Source organism: Halichoerus grypus, chromosome 3, assembly GCF_964656455.1.
Source record: "Halichoerus grypus chromosome 3, mHalGry1.hap1.1, whole genome shotgun sequence".
Classification (NCBI taxonomy): Eukaryota; Metazoa; Chordata; class Mammalia; order Carnivora; family Phocidae; genus Halichoerus; species Halichoerus grypus.
This window is the reverse complement of record NC_135714.1, coordinates 11,701,017-11,713,393: the sequence shown is the minus strand read 5'-3', so window position 1 is coordinate 11,713,393 and position 12,377 is coordinate 11,701,017. Positions and strand designations below refer to the sequence as shown.

Genomic DNA, 12,377 nt, shown 5'->3' with positions numbered 1-12,377 from the left:
ACTCGGGCACCCCTTTTATTAAAATTTTAAGAAAAAATTAGCTCCTCTTTCCCCCAAATCAACTATAGTTCCACCATCAAGATAGCCATTATCAACATTTTGATATATTTCCTTTTAGCCCCCTTATTTTTTAGAGGGGGGAGGGGCAGAGGGTGAGGGAGAGAGAGAATCTTAAGCAGGCTCCATGCCCAGCACACAGCCCGACCCTCAGTCTCATGACTCTGAGATTGTGACCTCAGTGGAAACCAAGAGTCGGACGCTTAACCCACTGAGCCACTCAAGTGCCCTCTTTTACCACCTTTTAAATGTATTTATAAAATACAATTATCATCAGATTGTAATACGCTCATTTCTGTATTTCTGACATTAAAAGTAAAACATGTTCATTTAAAATATTGGAAAGATAGAAAAAATGCAAAAGAGGGAGGGAATCACCTGTAATTCTTATCACTCAGAGGAGACTTATTAAAATTTTGCTTTATTGGGACGCCCAAGTGGCTTAGTCATTTAAGCGTCTGCCTTCCGCTCAGGTCATGATCCCAGGGTCCTGAGATTGAGCCCCATGTCCGGCTCCCTGCTCAGCGGGGAGCCTGCTTCTCCCTCTCCCTCTGCCTGCCGCTCCTGCTGCTTGTGCTCTTTCCTTCTAACAAATAAATAAATAAAATCTTAAAAAAAAAAGATTTTGCTTTATTTATTTCCAATCCTTCATATGCATTCTGTAAACATGGTGTGGATTATACTGTAAGTACAATTTTGATCCTGCTTTTTTCAATTAACATTCTACCAGACCCATTTCTCCAGTGTCATTAAAACACTGTCCCTACCCTCAAAGATGCCTCCAGTCCTATGGGAAAGGTGACTGTGGACCAAAGAGCAGTGTACAGAGAGAAACCAGAGGCAAAGCAGATGTACAAAACCAGGTTAGAATACAATTTTAGGATAAATATAAAATGGCTAATTGCACTGTTGCTCCTGATTATTTATAATCAAACATTTTTACCTTTAATAGCATTTTTAAAGATTTAAAATTTATTGCCTGAATTCTTTTAAAAAGCTATCTTATTAACAAATTTTTATAACTGTAAGAGCAATAGGTGAATGTAGTAAAATATTAAAACTGTATCAAAGGGTACATCTTTAAAAGGTATTTAACTGCTTCCCATCCCAGAACCCCTGCTTATAAATTTCTATTTTTATTCTAAGACGTACTTTTTCTTTTTTTAACACAAAAGAGATATTTAACAAAGTATTCTTTTTTTTAAAAAAAAAGATTCCTATTTATTTATTTGACAGAGAGAGACACAGTGAGAGCGGGAACACAAGCAGGGGGAGTGGGAGAGGGAGAAGCAGGCTTCCCACTGAGCAGGAGCCCGATGCGGGGCTCGATCCCAGGACCCTGGGATCATGACCTGAGCCTAAGGCAGACGCTTAACGACTGAGCCACCCAGGCGCCCCTTAACAAAGTATTCTTTACATTGTTTTTTAACTTAGAAAATCTTGGTTTCAGGGCGCCTGGGTGGCTCAGTTGGTTAAGCGACTGCCTTCGGCTCAGGTCATGATCCTGGAGTCCGGGATCGAGTCCCGCATCGGGCTCCCTGCTCAGCGGGGTGTCTGCTTCTCCTTCTGACCCTCCCCCCATGCTCTCTTTCTCTCTCATTCTCTCTCTCAAATAAATAAATAAAAATCTTTAAAAAAAAAAAAGAAAATCTTGGTTTCATTCTATATTAGCAAACATAGATGTATCTTATGCTTTTTTAACAGATGCATATTTGTCCATTGAATGAATGTGCTATAATTTATTTATCTGATATCCAGTATCCTACCCAGGGACATCTAGTTGTTTCCAGTTTTGTTTTTTGTTTTTTGTGTTTTTTTGTCATTATACAGAAAGTTTTATTATATCTTTGTGACAGACTTTTCTTTCCATATTGTTACAGGCTGCATTGTATTCCCCTAAAATTTTATATGTTGAAGCCCTAACCCTCAGTATCTCAGAATGTGACTATATTTGGAGATCAGGCCTTTAAAGAGGTAAATTAAAATGAGATGGTTAGGGTGGGCCCTAATCCAATCTGACTGGTGTCCTTATATGAAAAGGAGATTAGGACATAGGCACAGAGGAAAGCCGACCCCCCCCCCCACACACACACTGAGAAGGTAGCCATAAGCAAGCCCATGAGGGAGGCCTCAGAGGAAATCAAACATATTGACATCTCAATGTTGGACTTTCCAAAGAGTGAGAAAATAAATTTCTTTTGTGTAAATTGCCCAGTCTGTGGTATTTTGTTATGGTGGCCCTAGCAAACTAATATACACAGTGACTCATCTATAATTATATAGTGAACACCAATGGGGAAATAGCATTCACTATTTAAATTTAAAAAAGAAAGTGAGGGTTTGGGGCAAACTGCAGGCCTATAGCTATTTCATTTTTTAAGGCTATTTGCATATAAAATATCCTATAGGAAAATGAAAAAAAAAAGAAAAAGAAGAAAAAGTAGCATCTGGGATTGCATTTCAAATCTGGCTATCTTGTCTTTAACAATGCCATCACCCCTACTGAAACCTGTACTCCTAAATCAGCCTAGCCTGCTACAGCAAAATGTTGATTGGCTATTTTGACTGACAGTGAGGATGAATTCTGGTACAGTTAGGACTGTTTTTGCAACAGCAACATTCTTTCATTGCTTGTTTTCACAACTCACCCCCTATTGGGGAAAGTGCTGTGTCACTCACATAAACAGAGTTAAATGCCTTAGAATTGACTTTCCTTGGCCACTAATCCTTTCCAGGGCCCTCAAAACTAAGGTTGGAAAATACTAGCGAGGAGGACTAACGTCATATTTTTAGGTCACCATGGAATGACTTGGCATCTACCCCCCCGTGGCATGCAGTTTTTTAGAGAGAACGAGAGCAGGAAAGAAGGAACGAACCATGGATACACCAGACACCAAACGATGTGGATTTTCATTGTTCACATGCCTATCCAGTCTCCTTGTGATTGCTGATAGCTAGATGGTCTGTTAGAACTTCCCTGTCATATATGAGAAGAAATCATAGGTGATTAAACCGACAACCTTGGCCTCAGTAACAGTTCCTGATCGACTGTAGTTGCAGCAACCAGTAATGACACTCCACTGATCAATGCCTTCTTTCTGGGGCTAAAGTTTAATGTAAATCAATCAATTTCTTCTGGTTATAGCAGGTAATTAATTGCTACATTACTCAGCATATGGAGCTAATGTTAACAGCTTCCTTCAAAGGGAAGAGTGACCCACAGCACTTATTTTTTATCACTTTATTTCTTTCATTTTGTCATCTTAGATAAATTCCCTGAGGTGGTCAGAGTCCAAAGGGGCTGTTATTACTGTTGAGCTGAGGACAGAGCTTCGAATTCTAGGTTACAGCAAAACTGTGTCTGGATGGATTTTTGTTGTTGTTGTGAAACACTTATTTAATGTGCTTGCTTCTGGAAGTACATAGGTGAACAACACAGACACAAATAAGTATTGGGAGATAGAACATGGTGTTTTAAAATTTAGTTAAAATGAGGAAATTACAGAATACCAGGAACTTCCCTCATTTCTTCTTTCTTTTTTGTTTTTTAAAGATTTTTATTTTTAAGTAATCTCTACACCCAACAGGGGGCTCGAACCTACAACCCCAAGATCAAGAGTTGCATGCTCCACCGACTGAGCCAGCCAGGTACTCCTGTTCCTTTTTTTATTCAATGGATTTTGAGTACTAACTGTTTGACAGGCATTGTTCTAAGTGCTGAGCATAAAACAAAGTGCATGTTCTCATGGAACACATTTCTCCATATAACTGGTTCACCTGAGGTCTGATTCTACATTTTGAGACCGCTGAAGTGAAAGATCAGAATGAAGTAAAGAAATAGAGCGGAAGTAAGAAAATGTCTTCTGGGGGATAATAAAAAACATAGAAGCAAAGCCCTAGTGAAAGAGCAGAGTTTAAAAGAAAGCAGAAAGGGGAAGAGGATAACAGATATTAAGGACCATATCTACATTCTATTAAGTGTTATTCCTTTTTTTTTTTTTTTTAAGATTTTATTTATTTGACAGAGAGAGAGAAGGTACAAGCAGGGGGAGTGGCAAGCAGAGGGAGAGGGAGAAGCAGGCTTCCCCCACTGAGCAGGGAGCCTGATGCGGGGCTGGACCCCAGGACCCAAGCTGAAGGCAGATGCCCGACCAACTGAGCCACCCAGGCGTCCCTGTTTCTTTAGGACAGACTGTGCATAAACCACATCTCTGTACGCCACACAACTAATATAGTGCCTGGGAGGGTGTTACTGGACTTAGATTCATATGGCCAGGTTATTCGGTTACTAATTTGTGGGATGCTAGGCAATTACCAGAATGTCTTCAAGACTTAGTTTCCTTTAGGACTACCTCACAAAGTTGTTTTATTTAATAATAACAGCTTACAGGCAGTACTTACTATGTGCCAGGTGCTAATATAAGCAATTCAAATATATGAACTCTCTTAATTCTCTTAACAGTGCCATAAGGAGGTATTTATCTTAGCTCAGACATATAGCTCAGCTATACTGAGGTATATAGGTACCACAGACTGGATGAAACAACTGAAATTTATTTCTCATGGCTCTAGAGGTTGGAAGTCCAAGGTGCCAGCCTGGTGAGTGCCCTCTTCAGGCTTGCAGACTGCCAATTTCCCCTTCTGTTACGTGGCGAAGGGAAGCATGCTCTAGCAACTCTTAGAAGGGCAACAATCCATCATGACTTCATCTAATCCTAATTACCTTCCAAAGGCCCACCTCCTTATACCATCACATGGTGAGGCAGGGGGTTCAACAAATGAATTTGAGTACACAAGCCTTTAGTCCATAGCAGTTTTGTCCCCATTTTCTATATAAGGACAGTGAGGCACAAAGACCTCATGTAGCTTATTCAAAGTCCTACAAACACTATCTGGCAAAACCAGGCATCTAACTTTGTGTCCAGTCTGTGCATTAGAAATAAACAGATGCACTCTACTGCAAGGTTCTCTCTCACCTTCGACTCCAGCGATTTCTTGAATATTCATCAAACCCCTATGTTGTCATGGAACTATGATAGATAATAGGAATATAAGGAGTGAACAGAACATATTTGGTTCTTGCCCTCCTGCAGTTTATAGTCACTAAGCAAATAACCAGACACTTTCAGGCTCTTAGCCGTCCCTGTTTTCTCCCATTTCTCTGTGAGTCCATTAGTCCTCCAGGCAACCGGTCTAGAGTTGGTCATGATTAGTAGAGCCCGTAACAGGGTCTCCCTAGGTCTCTTCGACAGCTGGGGCGGGGGGGAAGTTGACCTGTGGGAAGAGACTAACCTTTTTCTTGGCAGTGACCTTGCTTTTCTCCTTTCTCCCTGAGTCGCGGCTTAAAATGTTAGTATGTGTACCAAGGTTCTTTCCCGCACTGACCTTCTGTGATAATTCGCCCTTTCCCCCCACCACCTAAGGCCTTTCTGACATCCCTGACCTGGTGTTCCTGTGCTCGAGGTACATTCCTGCCTCCTGGATCCCCAGGGCACATTTTTCCTTCCTTCCTTGGAGGCTCCAGAATTCCACGCTGCCCTCCCCTCCGGCCCGCTCTGGAGGAGATGGTGCCCTGCCCCCAGACCCAGGCTCGGCGCCCACCCAGAACACGTGCGCCGCCAGGGTCCAGTCCGCCCACGCGGCACGGTTTCTCTGTGGGTCCTATGTTCTTAGAGCCTCAGTCCTGGTCCATCCATTCGTTCGCCGGGGGCCTTTGACCAGCGGGCAGGGAAGTCGAGCCTGCCACTCGGGAATGGCAGGGAGGCAAAGGGCGGTCTAGGAGAGCCCGGTGGGGCACAGAACAGCCACCCTGGCAGATGGGCGTCACAGTCCGCGGCGCCCAGGCGGAGGTCCCGGCCTGAGCGCGGCCATTGTGCTCGGCTGCCTCGGCCTCAAGGCCTGGTGGGCGTAGCGGCAGCGCTGAGAGCGCCCCCAAAGCGACAGCCCATCCCTTCAGATAATGTGTTTGATGTTGTGAAACAAATAGGGTAAAGACTTGGTTTCTTTCCTCGGCAAGCGAACGGGCCAAAGAACGGAAGGAGCGGAGGAGGTAGGTGAGAGCGCCGCCGCGAGCCCGGTCACGTGGGCCTCGGGGACCGCATGGCGGCGGCCCGCGCGTCCCCGCGTCGGGGCTGGCGGAGTAGGCCGGGCGCGCGCGCCGACGGGGCGGGCGCATGCGCAGGGGGGCGCGCCGCCTCTGCCCCGCGGCGAGGGTGTCTATGGAGAGGCGGCGGCCGCGGCTGCTGAGGCAGAGGCTGAGGCAGTGGCGATGGCGCCCTTCCCCGAGGAAGTGGACGTCTTCACCGCCCCACACTGGCGGATGAAGCAGCTGGTGGGGCTCTACTGCGACAAGGTAACGGTGTGCGGGGCCTCTCGCTCCGGGCAGCGCGGGCCGAGAGGAGGAGCGGGCCGGTCCCCGGGCGGCCTGGCCTGCGCCGCGCCCGCAGCCCCCGGGGCCGCGCCGCGCGTATTACCGCCTGCGCAGCTGTCAGCGCTGCGCTCGCTCCCCCGCACCTTCTCGGGGGAGCCCGCGCCCCCACCCGGCCGGTGGCCTCGGACGTGCCCTCGGGGCCCGCGGCGCGGCTCCTGCCCGGCTGCGTGCCCCTGGCGGCGGGCCCCGCTCCCTGCGGCCGCGCTGGGCCTCCCGCCCCTGCCCCCGCCCCCTTAGGGAGAGGGGCTGCTTGGCGCCCCACCGACCTTCGGGGACCCCGGGCCGGCTACCTGCGCTGGGCTTCTTATCCGCCTGGGGCGGGCCGTTTCTGCAGCTGTCCTCCTCCTCCCCCAGCACCACCGCCCCTCATCCTGCTCCTGGCTGGTTTGGGGGCTCCCGAGTCTCTTTGCAAACACCCATCCATCCCTCCGAACCTCTGGCTTGTTTCCTGGCTCAACGGGCAGCTTCCCCCAACCCAGCTCGTTTTACGCCCCAGCTTTTCACTGGCTTGATATGGACGAAGACCCAGGTTTCTTGGTCTAGGGACTGGAGAAGCTTCACTTTCATTTATGGTTATCTTTTTCCTTGCAACTTTGTCTTGGAGCATTTATTTACTCGATGCAAATTTTGTTATAAGACCGCTGTTCTCTGTTGGAATTCTTAACGTGGACTCGAATAAAAGGGACCTCGGAAAAAGTTGGTTTAACTGTGAGAACCTTTTTGGACTGTTAATTGGTGCAGCATTAACTGAAAAAGCACTTTTCTGGAGATGGTGCAGGGCCTTTTTAATGATTTTAAAACAATATTAAGCCGCCCACATTTTTATCAGTTTTACGTTGGGGGAAGTCCACATATATATCCTGAAAACTTCAGGCACTCCTGTTTCGTGTAGAACAGAGCCAAATAAAAAACATTTAAACAACTGTTGTTCAAGTATAGAAATCAGCTTTGATGAATTTTCAGAAATTACACAACATTAAGCAGAACCACTGTTGAGAGAAAAGAGGGGTTCTTACAGCCCAGGGAGGCAGCTGGAGGATGCCCGGAGTGTTCAGTGCTAGGCCACATTCAAAACCAGCACTTCAAAACGCACTCAGAACCATCCTTTTCCTCCCTCCATTTTGAAAATTAAAAAAGACCTGATTCAGATACAGGTTTAAACAGGACAGTCCAGGGCAGTGATTCTCAACCTTGGTTGCTGACTAGAACCATCCAAAGGCTGTTAAAAATCCCGATGCCCAAACCACTGAAAATCAGCCTCTCTCAGGGTGGGACCCAGACATCAAGTGTAATTTAAAGTTCCTGAGGTGAGTCCAGTGTGCAGCCAAGGGTGAGAGCTATTTATCCAGGAGAAGCATAAGGAATGGGTAAGCCATACGTTAAGCTGTGTAACCCTGAATTTTTTGAGTTAGATTGCTGTAGTGTTTTTACCTCCTCTGGCTTTTGAACTTAGTTATTCTGACAGTATTTATTAATTGCAGGAAATTAAAAAATGGGAGGGTTTTTACTTTCTCAAAATTGAAAAGGGAAAGTTAGTGAGGACTGATGGAATGGGAGGTCCTCTCTGCAGTTTAGCCTGGAGAGCACCTGAAATTGTTACAGAAATTTTTGTGCATGTGTACACTTTCCTAGGGAGTTTGTGACTTTCATCAAATGATTGTGACTTTTCCATAATAGTTAAGTGTCACCCTTTTATTTAGTTATGTGGTAGACTAACCAGCCTCATACAGTGCCATTTTAAAAAACAATACCTGGGATGCCTGGGTGGCTCAGTTGTTAAGCGTCAAGCGTCAAGCGTCTGCCTTCGGCTCAGGTCGTGATCCCAGGGTCCTGGGATCGAGCCCCATGTCGGGCTCCCTGCTCAGTGGGAGGCCTGCTTCTCCCTCTCCCTCCCCCTGCTTGTGTTCCCTCTCTTGCGGTCTCTCTCTCTGTCAAATAAATAAATAAAAATATAAAAATAAATAAATAAAAACAATACCTGAGTCTTCTTTTTAGTAAATGTTTCCTCTTGCAGTAATTAAGAAAGCAATTTCAGTTTGACATAGCATAAGTCAAAATTATCACTAATTCTTAATTATAGTTAATGAGGTTGTTGTATATAATTCATCAAGGAGATTAAAAGTCCAGTTTTCCAAACTGTGGATCAGAGACCAAGGTGATTTAGGGGAAAAAGAAAATGTATAGGAATTTTACATCCAGATTTCTTCTTGATACTAATAGCTTGTGGAAATCTCTCCTAGGATGTCCTTTGGGAGCTAGGGTGGAGAAATAACTGTTAAATGCTGGCTGAATAATCTTAAAGGACTATTTTTTTTATTCATTTGTCATCTCAAGTTTTTGCCTTCACCATCTTTCGGTTGTAAAGACCATGGATATTCAACCCAAATAGCCTACAGTAGAACTTTATAAAATGAGAACTAGTTTTTGTATTCAAACTAAAAAGATACAAGGTATGTTTTTTCACTTTATTCTAAGTGTTGACTCTGAATGTCCAGTAATTGTAAAGTGGTCAGTTTTATTTCCAGTATCAAACTTTTCAAGTACAATATATTTTAGAAGCATCCATGTATTTACTAGCATCAGCTCAATCATTTATATGCTTAGATTAGTTTACTTAGAATAATTTATTCTTGTAGGCCATTTTATTTTTTTAATTTAATGTTTTTTTAAAGATTTATTTATTTATTTATTTGACAGAGAGAGACACAGTGAGAGAGGGAACACAAGCAGGGGGAGTGGGAGAGGGAGAAGCAGGCTTCCCGCTGAGCAGAGAGCCTGATGCGGGGCCCCATTCCAGGACCCTGGGATCACGAACCGAGCCGAAGGCAGATGCTCAACGACTGAGCCACCCAGGCGCCCCTCTTGTAGGCCATTTTAAATATTGCTGTGTAATACCTAATTTAATCCTTTGCTCTCGGATTTCCTCTTATATAAAGCTTTATGGAAAGATTTTTCAGTGTTACCCGAACAGTCCTTTGAGGTAGGTAAAGGAAGGGGTATTTCAGTTTATTAGCTGGGGACTTGTAGGCCTAGATTAGCTAGACCCAGTTTACATCAGCAGTTAGTTATAGATCCAGATGGAAACCCAAGTCAGGATCTTGATTTCTAGTTTAATTTTCTTTGTATGAAACCAGAGTAGTTTCTGAAAAATTTCTTTGGTTAACCGTCTGTTACGAAATCTTTTTCTAATTCACTGACCTTCCAAATTGGGATGATTTTAATGAACATTTCATTGGATGACATCCTTTTTCCAGTTTACTCCAATTCTTCAGTCTTTCCTCTTGTCCTCAAAATTAATTCTGCCAGTGAGTGTGGAGTCTCTACTGTGTGTCGGCCCTGTGTTTTATCAGTAGCTTGCATTGGCGATGCGAGATGTGGAATTTACAATCTTGTATTTGTGCTAAGGTGGAAATCCAAATGCAGTATAGTGGGAGCGGAGGGAAGTGTACAGTTAGCTGTACATTAAAGTGTTAGGAGTGGTCTTACGATCTTGAGCTGAGTTCTGAGAATAAAGTAGGTGGTGGTTTTAAGGATGTGTATAATACAGAGATTCCTAGACTTACATATAAGCCAGTTATAAAAGTTTGAAGTGGTGGAGGCTTTTATAGAGTGCCCAAGTTTTTCAGGTAAGGATATTAAAAGTGCCATTTGGCTATCATTTTATAAATAAAGGACATTTTATGACAGAAGTTTAGGAGGGAAATAAGCTCATAATAATTGGAATAGATTATTTTAAAAAATTGAACAAGTATAGCTTTATGAAGAATTTAGTTTTCCTTTTTTTCCTCTTTCTGCATACTTACAAAAACTCTTGTTGACTGGCATTGGGAAGGTTGGTTTATTAGAGAGAATACTGAATTGAAAACTAGGAGAGGAAGGAAAAGGGAATTTAATGAGTTCTTACTACATGCTTACGTTATTTCTTTTAATCCTCACAAGAGCCCCATGAGACAAGTATTATCCATCATTTAAAGATGGGGAAACAGACTTACTTGTTAAGTAACTTACCCAACTCAACTAGTAATTAAGAGAGCCTGAATTTTAATTATAGGATCCCCCCCCACTTCTGAAGCCCATGTTTTTTTGTATTACCTTACTGGTTCTGCTGCTTATTCCTTGTTACATGATTTTATTCAGAACATTTCACCTTTGGGCCATAGTTTTTTTCTATCTGTATAGTTAGTTTGACCAGACAGTTAATTGAGGTTTCTTTATTGAGTATAAACCTTCCTTGATTGAATCAAAGCATTGTTTGGCTGAGTAGATAAAAAGTAAAATTTATTTGGGGTAATAGTGTTTGGGTTTTTGTTGTACTATTTTTCATATCTATTTAATCTATTTAATCTAGTCTTTAAGTCGCGCAATTTTTTGAGTCAGTTTGAAGCCAGGCTGTAAGATTTTAGGTTGTAGAGTGTCTGAGACAGAAAGTTAGTTATAAATCTTTTTAAAATACAGGAGATACCATGTCACTGGTTGTTACTATTTGTTATGTGTGTCCTGTTCTATATAGGTTCATTTTTGAGTTTGCCAACCATCAGAGTATACAAGTTTATAGGTCATTTAGGAACTTTTATATCCTGTAGCAGAGTGTTTTTCATAGTGTGTCCTATAATCCTTTAGTGGGTCATGAAATCAATTTTGTGGGTCAGAAACAGGGTTTAAAAAATGAAATGGAAGAGTAAATATTAGAGTACATCACAGGGTAGACAGGGAAATATTGTTTCCTGAAATTTGTTTGAAGTAACTGTGATATGTGTGTGTCTGGGTTGCACTGTATTTCAGACTAAAGGTCATGGTTAAATGTGTTTGAAAAACACTTCTTTAGAGTAGCCTTTCTCAACCACAGCCCTATTGACATTTTGGGCTAGATGATTTTTTCTGTGGCTGCTGTCCTGTGCAATGTAGGATGTTTAGCTGGATCCTGGCTTTTACCCACTAGATGTCAGTAGCACTTCTGCAGTGGTAACAACCAAAAATGTCCTTGCCCATTAGTTCCTGGGGGGGAGGCACAGAACTGACCCTTGGTGAGAACTGTCGCTTGAGAGCAAGCATTCTTTCTGACAATTTACTCTGTTGGATTGGAAGGATAGCTTTATGATTGGGACTAATATTGTATCTTGTGGAAAGAACATAAGTTTTAGAGCTCTGGAGATTTGATCTGTGTTTTGTTGTCTACTGGTTGTATGGTTTTGGGCAAGTTATTTTTTTCCGAGCCTCATCTTTTCATCTATAAGATGGGAATTTTAATACCTACTTAATCTAAAAATACTTAGTATAGTACATAGTGCATCACAGACTTCAATATGGTCAGAGATATTAGTGTCTAGGTTTATTTTTGTCTCAGTCAAGTTTGTATGTTTGAATAACTTTGTAGAAGTAAACAATTTTAAAAATTCATATAAACAAATTTTTAAAAAGTTAAATTGTATGTGCTCTGGTTATCTTTTAGCTGCTAAATTTACTGACTTTTAGGTACCAGGTTGAAACAGTTGCTCATTTCGAGTGGAGATAAAATGATTTGGGTAGTATAAGGACTTCTTTTTTTTTTTTTTTATTAGAGAGAGAGAGAGAGAGAGCTTGAGCAGCAGGGAGAGGCAGAGGGAGAGGGAGAAGCAGACTCCCCGCTGAGCAGGGAGTGTGAGGCCGGACTCTATCCTAGGACCCTGGAATCATGACCTGAGCTGAAGGCAGATGCTTAACCGACTGAGCCACCCAGGTATCCCAGTATAAGGACTTTTTTTTTTTTTTTTTAAGATTTTTATTTATTTCTTTGACAGAGAGAGAGCACAAGCAGGGGGAGCGGCAGAGGGAAAAGTAGGCTCCCTGCTGAGCAGGGGGCCGATGCAGGGCTTGATCCTAGGAACCTGGGATCAGGACCTGAGCTGAAGGC

The 12,377-nt window shown here is 43.2% G+C and overlaps 1 protein-coding gene across 1 annotated transcript in view; it reads left to right on the top strand.

The window, feature by feature from the left end:
- Window positions 1-6,221: 6,221 nt before the first annotated feature.
- Window positions 6,222-12,377, top strand: part of FBXL5 (F-box and leucine rich repeat protein 5) — a 44,953-nt gene continuing 38,797 nt past the window's right edge. Inside the window, exon 1 of the mRNA XM_036096531.2 lies at window positions 6,222-6,409. Within this exon, the coding sequence (XP_035952424.1) occupies window positions 6,326-6,409 (84 nt within the window). The 5' untranslated portion in view covers window positions 6,222-6,325. The remainder of the gene's footprint in view (window positions 6,410-12,377) is intronic.